This window comes from Ochotona princeps, chromosome 10 (assembly GCF_030435755.1).
Source record: "Ochotona princeps isolate mOchPri1 chromosome 10, mOchPri1.hap1, whole genome shotgun sequence".
In the NCBI taxonomy this organism is placed as follows: domain Eukaryota; kingdom Metazoa; phylum Chordata; class Mammalia; order Lagomorpha; family Ochotonidae; genus Ochotona; species Ochotona princeps.
In genome coordinates this window covers 70,841,100-70,860,544 of record NC_080841.1, presented here as the reverse complement: position 1 = coordinate 70,860,544, position 19,445 = coordinate 70,841,100, and the positions used below count along the sequence as shown (strand labels likewise).

At 43.0% G+C, this 19,445-nt stretch overlaps 1 protein-coding gene across 3 annotated transcripts in view; it reads right to left on the bottom strand.

Moving 5' to 3' along the window:
• The window catches only part of ARHGAP21 (Rho GTPase activating protein 21), a 124,430-nt gene that overhangs the window by 62,371 nt on the left and 42,614 nt on the right, over positions 1–19,445 (bottom strand). For all 3 annotated transcript variants that reach the window (XR_009246215.1, XM_058669599.1, XM_058669600.1), the window contains exons 2-3: positions 2,889–3,065; positions 85–109 (exon numbers count right to left, since the gene is read on the bottom strand). Coding sequence is in view for 2 of the 3 variants with exons in the window: in XM_058669599.1 (XP_058525582.1) it covers positions 85–109; positions 2,889–3,065 (202 nt within the window). In the remaining variant the exon portion in view is untranslated. The remainder of the gene's footprint in view (positions 1–84; positions 110–2,888; positions 3,066–19,445) is intronic.

Here is a 19,445-nt window from a genome sequence, read left to right as displayed (position 1 = left end):
ACTGCAACAATGCTATCATTCCGCTTACTATTACTCAGACAGGGGCAAGAAAAACAGAGAAAAATCAAAACACTTATGGCATACCTCCTCTGTTTCCATTTTCTTCATCCTACAAGATAAAAAAAAAAAAAAAACATTTTGAATACACATTTGTAAACTCCTGTCAAATCACAGCAAGGCTCAACTTAATTCACACTGACCTCCCGGAGGTAGGCCGATTAAAATCTCACTGGCACCACCTTAAGGCAAGGAGGGTGGAGTTTTCATCGACAGAAATGAGAAGGTTGTGGTGAGGTTACATTTGGGCAGAGATGGTCAGGGCCTCAGGAGGTCAGCTTTGGGGACCCACAGTGTGAGACGCGAACACAGACACGCGAATGAAGCAGTCAGAAAGACAGTGGACAGACAACCTGGAACTTGGGAGAGGGGTGCGTCATCCTCTGTGTTTAGAGGTGCCTTGAGGCCCTGACTCATGCATATTCATAGAGTGGTTCCAAGCTGCTACAGAGGAAGGCTCTTGTACTCCACACTAAGGTTTGTTCGTCTACCTACTATCTTTTGCTATTACCTGGCTATCCAGTACCTGACTCCACCTAAGAAATTAGAACAGCATTTTTTTTTAATATTTGTTTGCATATTTGCCTTTCCACTAAAAACAGAGAGGAGGAGAGACAGAGAGGAAGATCTTCCATCCGAAGATTCACTCCCCAAGTGAGCACAACAGCCGGTGCTACACTGATCCAAAGTCAGGAGCCAGGAACTTCCTCCAGGTCTCCCACACAGGTGCAGAGTCCCAAGGCTTGGGCCGTCCTCGACTGCTTTCCCAGGCCACAGGGAGCTGGATGGAAAGCGGGGTCACTGGGATTAGAACCAGTGCCCACATGGGATCCCAAAACATTCAAGGTAAGGACTTGAGCCACTAGGCTACTGTGCCAGGCCCTAGAACAGCAATCTTTAAGGAGTGGCACAAAAAGACCCCTTCCAACATCTCTCCCAGATGGAAGCTCCCTTGCACTGAAGAAAGGGAAACAGTGAAGGCTAATAATTTCTTACATAATTTTTGACCTTTGTTTTGGCTGTCTAAATGTTGCTTCCTTCTCTCTGGTCATAAGCTCTGCTCTTGGACTAGTCAATCTGCCAATGAAGACATTGTTGCATCATTGTGCATTTTCTAGAAGCTACACAATACCAACATTAAAAAAAATCATTTTGAAGTGAACTAATGAGATGTCATAACTTAAATAAAAATATTCAGTATGTATTTTCCAGATAAAAATTTGTAAGGCAAGAACATCTACACGAAACAGCAAGGACAGATGGAACTTCCTGAGCAATCACCACAGGCGCATGTCAACTCTCGTGCTGAGTTCTCATGCGTAGTCTACATCATTTGCTCATTCCATGGTCAGGAGGAATGTTCCATCACTGCCTGGCAGGTCATGTATTAAAGGTCACCAAACTAAGTCAGGCAGAGCCTGGACTCAGCTCGAGATTCACTGGACTCCAGCGACCCTGAGGCCAACAGACTCCAGACCACCACACTGCAAAAATATCTTCCAAGAGCAATATATTTTTAATCTGTGTTTGGTAACCTTACAAAAATTATGCTACCTATTTGCTCACCAAAACTTCTATTCAAAACAAAATAGAAAGAAAAGCCAAAAAAATATTCAACCCTGATATGTTCTTTCACATGTGGCACCAACTCTTTCACATGTGGTCCATTATATAAATCACCCTATTTTAGACCTTCTAAGATCAAGCTGATTCCTGGGGAATGTAGTCAGTACTAAACATTTTGGGAAATCCAAACTTGTAAATTACAATTCCAAACATGGCAGTTATTTATAATCCCTGAGAACTAATAAGTACCCTATGGGGTTACCACTGTGGGGTTAAGTGGGTTAAGGCAGCACCTGCAGTGCCAGCATTCAATACGGGCACTGATGTGAGTCTGGGCTGCTGCACTTCCAATCCAGCTCCCTGCTAATGCATCTGAAAAACAGCTGGAGAACGTCCCAAGTGCTTGGAACCCTGACTCAACTTGGGAGACCTGGAAGCACCTGCTGACACCTGGATTCAGTCTGGCCCAACCCTTGCTGTTGCAGCCATTTGGGGATTAAACTAGTAGATGAAAGCTCACTTCCTATCTCTCTAGCTCTGCCTTTCAAAAAAAAAAGCAAAGTTAGAACTATTTACTTGAAAAAGATTGTCCTCTAAGATATTTTACTGGGGAGACATGTTTTTTTTTTAATATTTATTATTTTTATTTATATGGCTATGTTCAGATCCCAGGTCTACTGCTTACCCATTACAGGACTGAAATCCATTTATACAACCTGACAGATGGATCAATAACATCACCTGCTCCACAGGGTTTGGGAATGGAGACAAAGAATGGCTGCAGGGCCAGCTCCTGGTTGTTAACTGTCCCGTCACCCCCTTCAGACCACCCTGCAGAAGAACAGCAGTGCCACCCATGTTGAAGGAAGCCACATTTGTAACTCAGATGTGGCATCTTGTCACCTGAGAACCAGACAGCATTCCAGTCTTACTCCTCTGCATAACCGCCACATAGCTCATTGAGTCTGCAGAACTCTCTTGTGCAGAAACTCACTACCTTCCTAGATGGTGTGACATCAGTTACACTGTAGAAAACACGGGAGTCTTTGAAGAAAGGGATCTTGAGCTTAAGAGCAGCCTGACCTTTCACCTAAGCTATTGTTCTAGAAGACAGGATAATATCTACAGGGAATATACTAAATGTCAGTTTAATACTTACTTCTTTTAGAAACAGAAAAACCACAGGGGGGAAGGTGAAAGGACAACCACAAGGAGACAGGGTGGGCTGGTGTTCTTTCTGCAGTCACTTGACTCTTCATTCTTACCTTATATGAAAACTGAACTGCGGACTCTGGGGGGTAGACAATAAAATGCCTCAGTGTGAAGCCAAAGCCTTGAGAAGTTCTTCTCAGCGTGACCGTCTTGGGACCCGGCCAGAACGTTTCATCTTCACATGGTGACACAGTTTCACTTTGCTCGTTCCCATCCTGATTTTTTGATACCTAAAGTGAAAGCATATTTAAAAGGTAACTATATGTTAGACGGCTTACTTCTTCACTTAGGAAAAAACGCATGTAAAAATATAACATCTGAGTGCAAACAGGGACGTATAATGGAGAAAATGAACTCTTGCAATATGTGAATTACGTGTTTTATAACTACTCGTACAGTCGTCAAAAATGAATTTTTCTAGAAAATGATGATGCTATGATTATTTCAACAGCAGCAACAAAGAACATTGGAAACTAAAGCTACATTGGCTAAAATTAAAATGGCAAAGAATGAATGAATGATAATTACAGAGAAATCTCATGGCACCCTATGAAGAGCAAGAAACAAACTAGGAAGGGACAAGGAGCAATAACGGAAGAAGTTCAATCACTCATCATGTAGTCCAAAAGAAACAACAGGGGTTACAAAACAGGAGAGTGGGCCTGCCGTGGTGGCCTAGCAGCTGAAGTCCTTGCCTTGCACAACCAGGATCCCATAAGGGTGCAGTTTCCCATCTAGCTCCCTGCTTGTGGCCTGGGAAAGTGGTCAAGGATGGCCCAAAGCCTTGGGACCCTGCACCTTTGTGGGAGACCCAGAAGAGGCTCCTGGTTCCTGGCTTCGGATCGGCTAAACTCTGGCTGCTGTGGCCACTTGGGGAGTGAATCAGCAGACAGAAAACCTTTTCTCCATCTCTCCTCATCTCCGTATATCTGACTTTCCAATAAAAATAAATAAATCTTAAAAAGAAGAAAATAACAGAAGAGGCCTTGGGGTTCTGAGCAGATTCAGCAAACAGGCTCCCCTGGACTTTTGAGTTCTTGGATCTTTCACTCTCATCCTTCGCCTGGTCCCAACTGAAACCCCTTTGCAAACTCAAATCAAAGATTCAACTAGGACCACCACCTGCTGCTTTTCAATTCAGCCCTTCTCACATCCCAACCGTAAAAAAATTCTTCCATCTAGGTCTGATACAACCACCCTGTCCTTGGCCCTCACCACCCGCAACTCCCCTTTCCTCTCAAGCCAGCTTCAGTTCACTCTATTGCTCTTACCTCCTCAGCTGCTTGCCAAAATCTAATCCATCCTCACTTTCTCTCCCCAGATAGGGTTGCAACGATTCTGTTGATTACATCATTCCCATCTGCATACACATTTTGTGATTTCTTGCATCTTAACAACAAAAAAAACCCTCTCAACCACATAGCCCTTGCAAGCCGCTGTCTTAATCTGCTTTTCTGTAGAGCAAAACTCCTAGAAGCCTGCCTATACTTGCTGTCTCAAACTCTCAGGCTCCCCATTTTTCTTCTGAATGAGTCCATCACTTCCTAAAACTGACTTCACAGTCACCTGTGGCTTCGACAGTAATAATATGAACGGCCAATCTTCATCTCTTATTTTATCTAACCTATCTGTTAGTCGAGGGGTCACATTCTCATTTTTGAAAAAATCTCCACCTGACACCTCACATGCATTTCCCTCCCAGGCTGCTCTGGCTGGGATCCCTATCCCTGCTCAATCTGTTAAATGGCTCAGTCCGTGAACTTCACCAGCTATACTCTGGGTTTTGGTGATGGTGTTCAGTCCCATGTATTAAATACCAGCTATATGACAATGAGTCCCATGCATTTATCTCTAGTCCATATATTCCCCCAATAACAAGTATCCCAAACTTCACATCTGCATTGAATGGATGTTTGTATTAAAAAGAAATTTTTTCAAACTGCGACTATTAAGTTCATTCCATCATTTCTTCAAGTGTCACCTGCATCAAGTGTGACAAATATTTGAACATTCTTCTGTGTTTTATTATCTCCCTCCGGTGACTTGCTTCATATAAAGAAGGAATGACAATTACGTAGTAACAATGCCCACCCAAACCTACAGTCTGGGTAGCCATGAGAATGCAAAGTAACATGCAATACACACAAATCCACGTTTTTTTTTTTTTAAACATAGTAGCAACAAGCAACTGGAAAGGAAAAGATCTTCAAAAATCACTTAAAATTGCAACAAAATATAAAATACATGTAAATCTGACAAGTGATTTCCAAGGCTTCTAATCCAAAATTCAACCACTGATAGGTCATAAAGAAGATCTAAATGAACAGGAGAAAGGCACCAAATCAGGGGTTCTGGAGGCTCTGTAGCATGAGGCTAATGCTCCCCAAATTCATTTACAGACTCAATGTAATCCTCATCAAATCCCTCAAGATTTTGGCGAGAAGTTGCCACACTAGTTTTAAAACTCATTTTACAACACAAAGAACCCAAAAAGCCACAACTTAAAAAATAATGAGGTTAAACAATTTATACTACAGCTCTTTAGGACATAAACTACAGCAATCAAGACAGTATAGTGTTGGGATTAAGATGGCCAGATGGACTCATGGAAAAGAATAGAGTCCAACTGCAAATCCATGACAATCTGATACAGGCATTCTATACCTGGACATTTATTCAGGAGAGGGATGTGTATGTCAATATTGCTCAAGTACAGTACAAACACTTGTGAACACAGTCTGGAACAGCTGGCTATTCATATGCAAAAAAAGAACCTTGATTCACAGCTCATATTACAAGCATTAACTCAAATGACTACAAACTTAACTACAAATCCTAACACTATAAACTTGTGGAAGAATGCACAGGAGAAAATGTTTATGAACTTAGGATAAGCTGTGATTTCTTACTAAAGATGAAGAGTCATTACAACGACAAAATATGGAATGGAAAGTTTTTGCAAATCCCATGTCTCTCAAAGATCCCATATCTAGAATATATCAAAACTCAGCCACTGTGTAAAAAATTAGGCAAAAGCTGCAAGCAATTTTTCAATAGCTTCTTTGGCAATTAAGCAGGTGTCAATATGGAAACATACATGAAAACCATAGTGCAATGTCAGTACACTTCTATTAGGGGTGCTGATGCTACACAGGCTAACCCACCACACCAAGTGGTGCCTGGGATGTGAAGCAGCTGGAACTGTCAGGCACTACCAGAGGTGTTGTGTATAAATGTTCATAGCCAATTTGCTACACTATCAACTAGAAAATACTCCAAACATTCATCAACTGATGAATAAATGGTGACACAGCCAAACAAACAGTAGAACAATATTATCAATTACATGAAATGGACTATTGATCCATGCAGCAGTACGATAACTCTGCTCAGGTCAAGAACCCAAGGGGAAATAGTATATACTGTATGATTCCATTTACATAAAATCCTGGAAAAATTGCAAAAACTAACCTAATCTATACTAACTAAAAGAGATTAGGGGATACGTTGTACAGACGGAGGGAGGGCAGTATGACAAAGGGAGAATGAAGAAATTTGGGCACTGAGCAATGTTCTGTACCTTGACTGTGAGGATGTTTTCAAGCAGTGCTCATGTGTAAAAACTGACCAGATGGTATAGTTCAACTATGTCCCCTTGATTACATGTTAAATATATCTCAATAGAGGTGTTTAAACAAAAGGTACGTGTAGGGAGAGAAAGGATTAGCATAAACCTCAGGAAAGCAGTTATCCTGAAGAGAGAGAAGTATGCAAATGAGGAAGTAAAGGGCAGAAATCTGGGAGAAGCATGTAAGTTTCTTCACTGGCACTGGTGACAAAGTGACAACTTGTGAAGGATACCTAAAGCTTCATTTTATTATACAATATAATGTCAATGCATGGTATATCTACCCTCTGGATGTATCCTATCTGATACAGACTAAAAAGTAAAGTAGTTCTATAATTCAACATAGTAAAAATTCTTTTTTTAAGATTTATTTATTTATATTGGAAAGGCAGAAATACAGAGAAGAGGAGAGACAGACAGAAACATCTTCTATCCAATGATTCACTCCCCAAGTGACCCCAACGGCCAGTGCTGCACCAATCCAAAACCAGGAGCCAGGAACTTCCTCCAGGTCTCCCACCTGAGTGCAGGGTCCCAAGGCTTTGGACCATCCTTGATTGCCTTTCCAGGCCACAAACAGGGAGCTGGATGGGAAGTGGGGCTGCCAGGATTAGAATCAGCGCCCACATGGGATTCCGGCACGTTCAAGGCTAGGACTTTAGCTGCTAGGCCACTGTGCCGGGCACATAAAAATTTATAATCATTGCTTTGTCATCCTTTAATGCAAGATTCTCTGATTCATCTTGCTTTATCTGACTCAGCATTTTAATGCTCAGTTTTACACTGTGGTTAAGAACACAAGATTTGAATCATCTGAATCAGGCACTAATCCCCTTCTGCTATTTGGGAGATTCATTTGTTTCATCAATAAAATAAAAGCACTTCTCTGTCAATGGGCACTAAATGAGAAACACCTGTGAAGACCTAAACAACTTGAGCATTAAGTGTCATGATATATACCATCTTCTCTAATTCTCTACTTTTCTTGATGGCTCTTTAAATCACAGTATTTCACAATTATGAACATACTTATGGGTCATATGCAAGTGGAATCAGGCCTAAAAGCCAGTCACAGAACTGTTAGGAGGAATCAGAACTCAGATAATCTGCTAAATTTTTCTTCCTATTTTTAAAAGCTTTCTTTGAGAGAACACAAATTCATCTTAGGGGGAATCTACTTGAAATGAATTAACTACAAGTCCATTGTAACTTGTCCCCCCCTTTTTGGATTTGGGGGTTGGGAAGAATGAGGCATAAAACCATGAAAAAGAAATTACAGGAGAGCATTGTTTTGAACTGATACTTCAGGGTACCGGGACTTAACAGAAAAGACTAAAAATCAAAATGAAGTCACTCTTATTAAAAAGGGCCGTGCCACCAAACAGAAACTAAGCTGCTATTTGACCTTCTGAGAAACCAGTATAGATAACAGCCAAATGTCCCGAGCAGGTCAGCTCCAATGGCCCGATAATAATGGTCCCCTGCCTAACTCTCAAAGAAGAAAGAACTGACTGATTAAGCCCAGGTGCTATCTCCCAATCCTCACTTTACAAGGAATGTAACAGAACAACCCATCCACTCTCTGCTCTTTGCTGCTGCTTTCTTCAGACATTTTTCTGACTATAAAACCAACCTCTTTAGCTCAGCTCCCAGGAATACCTGTTCTATTTCATGATTCTAGACTCACAAATAAAGGCAATTAAGATGGTTCAATCTGTTGTAATGTTACCTTTTCATAATACCAAACAACATGAGAGGCTAAAGCTGAGTCCCAAGTGGCTGCAAAGGTGATCATACGCTTGATTAGGTAAAATTTGTAGGATTAAGGTTATCCTAGGCTTCATTATCCAAAAAATTTCATTAAGCCTTAAGTAACAACTTGGCTTCTGCAATCCATGCAGATTATGCTCACTCCCACCGCCTTCATTCATTGTTTATTAAGCATTTAGAATGTACACAACAGTGACTATAAGGTAAGAATTTTGTGTGGTTTTTAAAAGTTCTTATTTACTTATGTGAAAGTTCTATTATCCACTGGTTCACTCCCCACATGCAACAGCTAGCACTAGGTCTCCCTCGTGGGTGACATGCACCCAAGTACATGTTGCCTCCCACGGTATATCTTAGCAGGGAGCTAGGATTGGAAGTGCAGGAGCCAGGAGTTTAAAATGGGATGCAGGTCTCACGTGGCATCTTAACTACTACACCAAATACCTGCTCCTGATCTATTGCTGTAATAGTTATCTAACTTTAGATAATTGTGAATTCACATGCAATTGTAAGAAATAGATACAGAAGGACACCACATAACCTTCATGCACTTTCCCTCAACAGTAACACTCTGGAAAACTAGTACAACATCTTATTCATGTGTGTTTCCATGGGAGAGGCAGGCAGGCAGGCAGGCAGGGGAACAGTGAGTTTGGCTCTATGCAGTGTTAATCACAAGTACAGGTTTTGTAACCATTCCCAGACAAAAAAAAAAGTCCCATTACAAGAATGTCTTGTGCTGCTCTTCCATATTGGCACCCACTCATCCTGTCCCTAACCCCACCCCCACAACCACTAACCTCTTCCACATTTCTATTATTTTGTCCTTTCTATTAATGGAGTCATACAGTCAAGAACAGTTCAGGATTGGCACAACCCTTCGGTCGCTTGTTTAGGTGGCTGCATGTGCCAACAGTTCATTTTTTGTTACTACTGAGTAGTGAGTACCACATGGCATGGATGTGCTGCTTTTTGTTCCACAGTTAACCTGTTAAAGGACTTCTGAGCTGTCTCCAGTTCTCTGTAAGAACACAGCTGCCGTTTCTCTGGGATAAATATTCAAGAGCGTTAACTGCTAAGAAGAATGACATCTTAGCACACTGCGACGGCTCTAACAGAACCCCATAGGCCACATCGCTTACCAACTACAGAAACTGACTTCTCCCAGGACTGGGAAAGACCAAGCTGAAAGCCACTCACATTCTCGCAGGACAACGGAGATATGTCTAGTGTTACAAGATACTACCAACTTGTGTTCCAGAGTGCTCAAGCAATTGTACGCACTCAGCAGCACCTAAGTTTTCCTCTGTCTCCACATCCCTGACCCAAGTTGCTACTGTCACTGTTCCTGCTTCTAGTAATCTTTTAAAGAAAATATTTATTTTTATTAGAAAGGCAAATTTACAGAAAGAGATAGTGAGATATCTTCCATTCACTGGTTTACTCCCCAAATGGCTACAATGGCCAGAGCTGAGCTAATCTGAAGCCAGAAGCCAGACGCCTCCTCTGGGTCTCCCAAGTTGGTTGCAGGGTCCCAAGGCATTGGGCCATCGTCTGGTGCTTTCTCAAGCCACAAACAGGGAATTGGATGGAGCGTGGAGCCACAGGGACACCTCATTTGGGATGCTGGTGCTTGTAGGCAGAGAATCAGTCAGTTGAGCCACTGCACTGCGCCCCCCACACACTTTCTAGGCAGGCATCTTGACAGGTATGTAAAGCTATCTCATTGTGACCTTAACTTGCATTTCCCTACTTGGTAATGATGATGAATTATCTTTCCTGTGCATAGCTGCCATCTCCTTACCTAAATTAAAATTAAAAAAGAATCTAAGATTCCATCTAAGTGAACCCTTTCATGCTACACATAAGGAAATCTAAGTCCAGATTGTGAAGCAATTGAACACAGGAAGCTAGAATCAGGACAGGAATTAAAGTCATGGTTTCCTAAATCTAAGGCTACTAAATTTTCGGTCATATTATTTTTCATCATTTCTTCTGTTCTGCAATCTACAGAGATTCTTCCCTCAAATAGCTCTATGATTTATTTTACTGTCATTTTAAATTTCCATCTGTGAGGTAATAATTTTAACACTTTAAATACAAAGTATTTGAGGTGGACCAGTATTGTGGTACAGTGAGTTAAGCTACCACTTGCAATGTCAGCATCCCATATCAGAGTGCTGGTTCAAGTGTCAGCTGCTCAGATTCGAATCCAGTTTTCTGATAATATGCCTGAGGAAACAGAAGATGACCCAATTACTCAGGCTGCTGTCACTGCTTGGGAGACCCAAATGGAGTTCTAGGCTCCTGGCTGAACTAGTCCCAGATCTGCAGCCATATGATGAGTGAACCAGAAGATACAAGATCTGTCTCTCTCCCTCTTCTTTTCTCTGTCACTAAGTCTTTCAAATAAATTAATAAATATATCTTTTAAAAAGGCTAGTCAGATTTCTATTTAATTCCTAGTGAACTATTTGGCTTTACAATTGCCAAATATTTTCAAGTTTTCTTTTAAATCCTAGAGGTAACTCTTGGATAATGTTTCATAATTCAAGGTTTTTCATTTAAATCTACTGTAGCTAGCTTCAATGATCTCTTTATACACCTGAGGATGATGAAGCAACTTTTGTTAAAAACACAGTGACAGACAGAAGGATAGAGTGACAAAGAAGTAAGGACAAGAGATGGGGAAAGACATGAAGGGTGGGTCTGGCACTGTGTCACAGCAGGCCGCAGCTCCGGCACCTCATACAGGTACTGGTTTACATGTTGGCTACTCTCTGCCAATGAACCTAGGAAAGCAGTGGAGGAGGACTTAAATCCTTGGGCCCCTGCACCCATGTGGCACACCCAGAGGAAGTGCCTGTCTCCTGCCCTTGCGTGATTCATCTTCAACCATTATAGCCACTTGGGGAGTAAGCCAACAGGAAGATCTCCATCTCTCCCTCTCTGATAACTATGACTCTCAAATAAATGAAAAACAAACGTACAAAAAAAAAAAACTTTAGGAAAAAAAAAAAGGAGGGGAGGTAATTCTTTCATTGATGCTTTACTCCCCAAGTGGCCACAAGAGACAGGGCTTGGGTCAGGCCAAAGCCTGGAATTCCAAGGAGTCCCCTGTGAAAGGACCCAAATACTTGGGTCAAGGGATAATTAACTGACTGTGCCACAAAACTGGTCCTAGCAATTTCCTTTATTTCCCTCTGCAAACTTATTTAAGACCTGAGTGGGACATTACTCAGTAGTCTAAATTATTCCAGCCACCCCTAATACCCTTCTCTGTAGGACAGGGCAGGATTACATTTTTATGTGCCTAAGAGCAAAACACAGGCCCACATGCCTATCTACATTCTATCTACAGGGCCTGGGACCTGCTGGGTTTCAAAACAAAGATGAACCTTTTGTAGCAGACAATGAAGGAACCCTGCAGGCACACATTTCTCCAGTGAAAAAGCCAGAGGAGCCCAGCACCATGGTTCAATTGGCTAATCCTCTCCCTTGCAAGTGCCAGGATCCCATATGAGTGCTGCTTCAAATCCTGGCTGCCCCACTTCCCATCCAGCTCCCTGCTTATGGCTTGAGGAAATAGTGGAGGATGGCCCAAAGCCTTGGGCCTCTGCACCCATATGAGACCTGGAAGAAGCTCATAGCTCCTGGCTTTAGATGGGCTCAGTTCTGGCTGTTGTGGCCATTTGAGGAGTGAACCAGAAGATGGAAGATCTTTCTCTTTCTGTCCTTCCTTCTCTATGTAAATCTTCCCAAAAAAAAGAGACAACTAATATGTATCCATCTACATAAGTCTTATTTCCCCACGACAAGCACCAGTTCATCACATAGAAATGCCTGCAACAATGGCAGTTAAATTCCTGTGAATTGGCCCAGCGCAGTAACATAGTAGCTGAAGTCCTCACTTTGCATGTGCCAGGATCCCATGCGGGCACCAGTTCATGTCTCAGCAGCCCCAATTCCCATCCAGCTCCCTGCTTGGAAAGGCAACCAAGGATGGCCCAAGGCTTTGGGACCGTTCCCGTATGGGAGACCTGGAAGAAGCTCCTGGCTTCAGATCGGCACAGCTCCAGCCATTGTGCTCACTTGGGGAGAGAATAAGCAGATGGAAGATCATCCTCTCTGTCTCTCCTCCTCTCTGTGTATCTCACTTTCCAATAAAAATATATCTTTAAAAAAAATTCCTGTGAATTATGCACTGCCATTTGACCCCCTTAAAAGATTTCATAACAAGGTCGTTTGATTGAATAGTATCTCAATGTTAAAAGAAGCCAAAATAAAGGATAAAAGCTCTATAAAAACTAAATATAGGAACTAAACAAAATAAAAAGAAAATATAAAGAGACAAAATTATTAAAACAATGAAGGAAATTTAAGCTTCACCTAAGGGAATATAAACTGGTATGACAAACTTTTCAGGATAATGGAAATGAGCCAACAGCATTTGATGAAATTTCCACTATACAAATTGAAACACACAGCTTCAGCAAGTGAATTTTACAACTCACAAAGTATACTTCAGTCAAAATGGTTTATTTATTTTCACTGTATTCAAAGGGCAGAGAGACAGCAAGAGACAGAGATCTTCAAACTTCTCGTTCACTCCCCAAATGCCTGCAACAGCCAGGGCTGAACCAGGCCAAAGCTTAGTGCCTGGAATTTCATTTAGCTCTTCCATGTGGGTGCCAGGGAGCCAAGTTCTTGAGCCATCACCTGCTGCCTCCCATGATGGACGTTAGCAGGAAGTTAGACGGGAAGTAAAGCGGGCTGGACTTCAACCCAGGAGCTCTGACAAGGGGTGTGAGCCTCCCAAGTAGCAACTTTAAATGGCTATGAGTCAGACACTAGTCTCAGACTGTTTAAAATTTACATACGTGAAAAACACAAAGCCTACATAATTTGGTTACCAGAGGTGAGGCAAGGCTGCCAAAAAGCAAACAGAAGTTACCAAAGAATGCCAGTTCAAACAATAAATGAACTCCTGAAGTCTTGAACCAGCTCCTGTAACTCTGTAGTTCACATAGAATGAGGCTAGTGTTCTAGTACGCTCAGAAGTCCATCTGTGATGAAGCACAGAAGAGATTTTGCGTGGTATTTACCCTCAAAGATTCTAACATGAATTCATCATATCTCTGAGATTATGAACCCTCCTCTTCCTAGTCACTCTTGGAAAACATTTGGCTATTTTCTAATTGTGCCAACAATAACATTAGTAATATCAGATGCCTAAATTAAGATCCTTTTCTTATTTCAGGGCCAGACTTCCACAAGGTGGTTAGATAGCCTTTTCATGTCACTTGCTGAGAAAACACAAGCTACGATGTGAGTGTGAGCAATCACCTGGTTGGTTTTCTTCTTTTATGCACCTGAATTGCTGGACTGGTCTGGCATGAGTCTTTTGTTTTACGACATTGGGATGTAAGCTCATGTAGGCATAAGAATAGATATCAGCGCCAGACCAGCTTTGCCACGGTGCTTGATTTGAGCTGTGGACAGAGGGCAGGTTCCTTAACACATTTGTGCCTGGGTCCTCGGCACTACCATGATGATGATAATACAGGATGAGAATCCTTAATCCCAAAGGCTCCAAAACCCAAAACTTTCTGAGAACTGACAAGAACACTATAAGATCTACCTAACTTCATGTGGTGGGTCTCTGAACACATACAATCATTTAAAATGTTATATGAAATATAGATGAGTTTCATTAGACTTGGATCCCATCCCTCTATTTGCCAAGCTATTCATTAGAACAACTGGAAAAGAGAGGGAGAGAGGAAGGGAGTTTATTTGGGGCCACAGTTTTGAGCTTCAGGGAGTCCACAAGTCTGGTATCTGACAGAGACAGTAGATAAGGTGCGGAGAGAGGGCGGGATGGCAAGCTAGTCGACAGAGAAGAGGTGGGCCCGCCCCAACACTCCCAGGAGGACTGCCTTCTGAGGGCACACCCCAGTGACTAAGGAGCTCCAATAGGCCCACCTCCAAACACTGTAACTGGATCAAGTCTCCACCCAGTCCCCACAGTGCCACCGTGGGACCAAGCCTTTACCACAGGAGCCTTGAGGGAAATGAAAACTAACATCCAAGCCATAACACATCCCCAAGACATCTCATTATGTGCCAACATATGCAGATACTCAAAAACTTGGAAAACAGCCAAAAGCCAAACCCAAAACATTTGTGATCCCAAGCATTTCTTATAAGGCACTTTACCTGTAATAATGTCTACTGTACATTCTTGTTTCTACAGTTATCTGTCAATTAAAAGTAAGTCTAAAAGATTCCTTTTTAGTGACTAAAAAGTCTGCAGTTTGTACCTTGCCCTATTAAACTCAAAACTAGGGGTCACTGGAAAAACAAAGTTTATATCCAAAGTAGATTACAAGGTCACTTTTCAGGACCCAGGAAGACAGTGTATAAAACAGTTTTGCCCAAAGAAAAAAGCAAATCTTGCTAGATTTGCATGTACACTACAGGTCTGATGAAGTAGGCTCATCGTGGTTTCACAATGTGCAGAATGCGGACTGCCAGGACGTGACTAAGCTGGCGCACTCCCTCCTCCCTCAGACACGAGGGGGCAGGGTTTTTCACATTAAGGTTTTACTGTACTGCTTTCTACACAGGCCAGTGCCACAGAGGATTTCCTTTGGCAGTAAATAACTCCTCACATATTGGGATTCTTTATGAGGCCATTCTCTTCAGAACTTTCCAGCATATGTGGAAATACAATGTTTCAATGAGAGGAGGTTTTGTTTCTTTAAACCCCAGAAGACTTGTTAAAACACTTGAATAAATGTTTATATGCTAATCGTGCCTGGCAACTCCAGACACAACTTGGATATGGAATCTCTGCAGTCCATGGTCACAAACTGAACCACTTGGAGGATGAGTGTTGTGGGCTGAGGAGTTGATTTACATTCCTTAAGCTGAGCACTCAGGAATTGGGCCTACGGCAGTAGCACCTGGCCTTTGCGGACTCATTGGCGTCCTATTGTCCTGTTAATGGGCTTGGGGGGAAGAGGATATAATATGGTAATAAAGAGACTTGTGAGTAGACGGCTCCCAGCACTTCTAACACCATCACGGTCTCCGTGTGCGGTGCTCGGACATTCGCCGTGCCTACTATGCCGGCTCAGCTGCCGCGACAAATGGCGCCGTAACATGGGGCACAGCGCAAAGGACGTCCGAGGGACCCCTGGACCTACGAAGGTAAGGAATTAAGAATTTGGAATTTGGGAATTTTGCAGGGGCATAACTGATTTAATCCCCAGACCCTCTCCCTGTGCTAGGGCACGAGGGACAATCTGAGGGACCCCTGGAACTCTGGAGGGGCAAATTAATCTCATCCCCAGACCTTCTCCCCGTTCAGGGACCCTGGAAATCTAGAGGCAGGTTTTAAAATTTTTGCAGGGGCATAAGTAAAATTTATCATGGGGCAAGAACTCTCTAAAATGCAGGTAATTAAGAGAATCCGAGATCTGCTCCAGTCACTAGGCACCGACACTACGCTTAAGGCCTCGCAGAGTTTTTTTGAAACTGTCTGCGACGTAGTCCCATGGTTTACTTTCGTTGTAGTCATCCTTTTTCTCTGGCGCTTGCTAAATATTGCTTGGTCATCCCGTCAAGCAGTGGTGGAAGCCCGCCGTAAGAAATTGTCCGTTAAAAGTAGGAGAAAGCTACAAAACAGGGTAAATAAGGAGAAAGAGCCCCAGACAAGACAAAGTCTGGAGAAAGTGCGCGAAGGAGATTCGCGGTCCTCTTCTGAGGAGGCTGAGGAGGAAAAGGATGGAATTGAGTTTGCCGAGGATCCTCCACCTGTAGAGCGTGCGCCAAGCAAAAGTCCCTCTTGGACAGGCACAGAGCCCTCTGCGCCGCCTGAGCCATTGGCGCCATCATGTCTGAGCACAGTTGTAAAAGGTTTACAAGAGCAACTTCAGCGCCTCTCCCTTCAGTTGAGGCAGGAACAGAGTGGATGCACTGTTGGGGCTTGTGCTGGACCCCCGCTTTCAACTTCTCTTTCAGCTGTGGAACGTGCGGTACAGCAAGCACAGGAGCAGGGAGACTCTGAGGCAGCTACCCTTGCTAGGCGCTTTACCTTCCCGGTAGCTGAGGTAGAAGATCAGCAGGGGCAGAGGATTAGACAGCACCTGGCACTGTCCTTTAAGGACCTAAAGAGTCTGAGGGACGCTGTTACCACATACGGTCCATTGGCCCCCTTTACTGTTTCCATGATTGAAGCTTTAGCACCTAACAATTTGACTCCGGCCGATTGGAAACAGCTCTGCAAGGCAACTCTGGATGGGGGCGATTTTCTAATGTGGAAATCTGAGTTCTTTGAGCTTTGCCTTGACACAGCACGGCAAAATACCCAGGCAGGCTTTCCTGAGAGAAATCATGATATGTTGACAGGAGAGGGGAATTTTGCTAATGTACAGGATCAGATTAATTATGACCCAGGGGTTTATGCACAGACCGCTGCTGCTGCAGTGAGGGCCTGGAAGTCTTTATCACCTAAGGGCTCGCTACATTTACATCTCTCTAAAATTGTCCAAGGCCTGGACAAGCCTTACCAGGCATTTGTAGATCGCCTACTGGTAACTGCAGATAGGGTATTTGGTGATGCAGATCAAGCCATGCCTTTCGCAAAGCAACTAGCATACGAAAATGCCAACAAATGGTGCCAGGAAGCAATTAGACCTTGGAAGCATAAGCCCCTTAACACATATCTTAAAATTTGTAAGGACATTGGGGAAGGACAGATAATGGGTGCAGCCATTGCAGAGGCATTGCGTGTTTGGGCTCGGGAGCTCACCCAAAACAAGGATGTTTTAAATGTGGCCGGCTAAGGCATATCCGCCGGAACTGCCCACTCCAAAGTTGTGCACAGGCTGTTAATATAGACAGGCAGTCCCCAGGAGTTTGCCCTCGATGCCAACGTGGGAAACATTGGGCAAATGAATGCAGGTCCAAGACAGACATCTCCAGGCAGCCATCTGTGCCGGGAAACGGGAGCAGGGGCCAGCCCCGGGCCCAGCAGGCACCAATGTACGGGGCGGCCATTCAGTTTGTTCCTCAGGGACAGAGGCCATTCATGACCTTGCCCGAGGGAGCCCAGGCAGTGGAGGATGGGATCTCCATACCACCTCCTACATCATATTGACACCCCAAATGGGGGTACAGGCTATTCCTACAGGAATTTATGGGCCACTACCCCCTGACACTTTAGGGCTTCTGCTGGGACGTAGCAGCACGGCCTTGAAAGGAGTTCATATTACCCCAGGAGTGATTGATGCAGACTATACAGGGGAAATTAAAGTTTTAGCCAGTGTTCATGCTGGGGTTGCAGTTTTGCCCCAGGGGGCACGAATAGCACAGTAAGTGCTGCTCCCCACAGTGAAGTCAGATAATGCTTGCAGGCCTGGACAGAAGAAAGCAGGGTTTGGTTCCAGTGGTGAAGCCTCTGTTTATTGGGTCGCTGATATGGCAGGCCGCCCTACTTTGGAGTTGAGTATAGAAGGAAAGAAATTTACTGGGCTTCTGGACACTGGTGCCGACACCACTCTTATTTCACAGAAATATTGGCCCCCAGGTTGGCCTGTTACACCCACCAAGACCACTCTGCAAGGCTCCCAGCACTTCTAACACCATCATGGTCTCCGTGTGCCGGTGCTTTTCGCTCGGACATTCGCCGTGCCTACTATGCCGGCTCAGCTGCCGCGACAGCTGAGTATCTAGATAAATATTCCCAAAAAGAAGTTCTTTTCTTTCAATGGATATTTAATATAGAGGAAATTAATGACTGAAGAAAATGACCCTCATGACTTGAAGTTGAAAATTCTGATAACTTCAGTCAATAATGCTTCAAATGAAACACTGAACTTACTTCCATAACAGACTGCCCACCTGGGTCCTTGCAGCCAGTGTTCTGCATGATTTCATTGTGTGGATTATTCTAAATCATTGTGCTTTTAGTATAAGATCTCTTTCCCTATTCAGCATTCTGGATTTTAATTTAATTTTTACCTAGACAGCAATTTTCTGTTTTATTTTCAGATTCCAATATTTCAAAGACAAACTAAGTTCTTAAATACTCAATTTTAGAAGTTCACATTTGGGCCTGACTTGATGGTTCAGTGGTTAAATCCTTGCTTTGCAAGCAACAGGATCTCATATGGTGGCCAGTCATGTACAGGCTGCTCTACTTCCCATCCAGCTCCCTACTTTTGGCCTGGAAAGGCAATAAAAGATGACCCAAAGCCTTGGGACCCTGCACCCGGTGGGAGACCCGGAAGAAGCTCCTGGCTCCTGGCTTCGGGTCGGCTCTGCTCCAGCCATTGCAGACATTTGGGAAGTGAACCAGTGGATGGAAGATCTTCTCTTTCCTTCCTTCTGTAAATCTGCCTTTCCAATAAAAATAATCTTTTTAAATATATGTGTATATATATACACACACACACAAAGAAAAGTTCACAAAGAAGACAGCTAGTTTTAAATCTGTTAAATAAAAAATCTGAATGAATGTTGTGATACACTGGAGATGTTCTGCAAACAGTTGAGTTTTGACCACTATTGCGACCTTGAAATATTGCATGTCATTATAACACATAAAATCTGGTCTCAGAAAAGACAAGATGGGGACTATTCACAGGGTACTTCTCTTCATAACCAATGATCCATTTAGACCCATTGCTGGGCAGAACTGAGTTACTATATTTCTAGTGATGACAAGTTTCAACCACACTTATCTAATTCTCTCCCTCTTTGGGATGGATAGTAAATGCTCCCACAAAAACAGAACGGTTTGGATAGCCTCCTCAAGTACAGAAATCATGTTCAAAAGTATGCCTGGAATGGGAATTCTCACTTGTCATTTGATACATATTTACATTTCTTTATTACCCTGATCCCAGAAGCAATTAATATCACTGACTGCAAGTAGCATTTTTTTCACATTTTTTTTCTTTTAGCCTCTGACTTTACCTTCTAATCCTGCTATCAGAAATATTCATTACAGGAAGGGATATCAGGGGGTAGGAGATCCATATTTCAGAAGAAACATGAAAACGAGCTGATGACCAGCTAGGGGAACTCTGCTTAGGGTACTGACTTAACCTACTGTACACAAATCTATTGTGAACATCTTCCTTACTCATTCTCTTGTAAGAATTGTTTTTTTCCCCAAATACTTTGCTATTTTTATATAAAG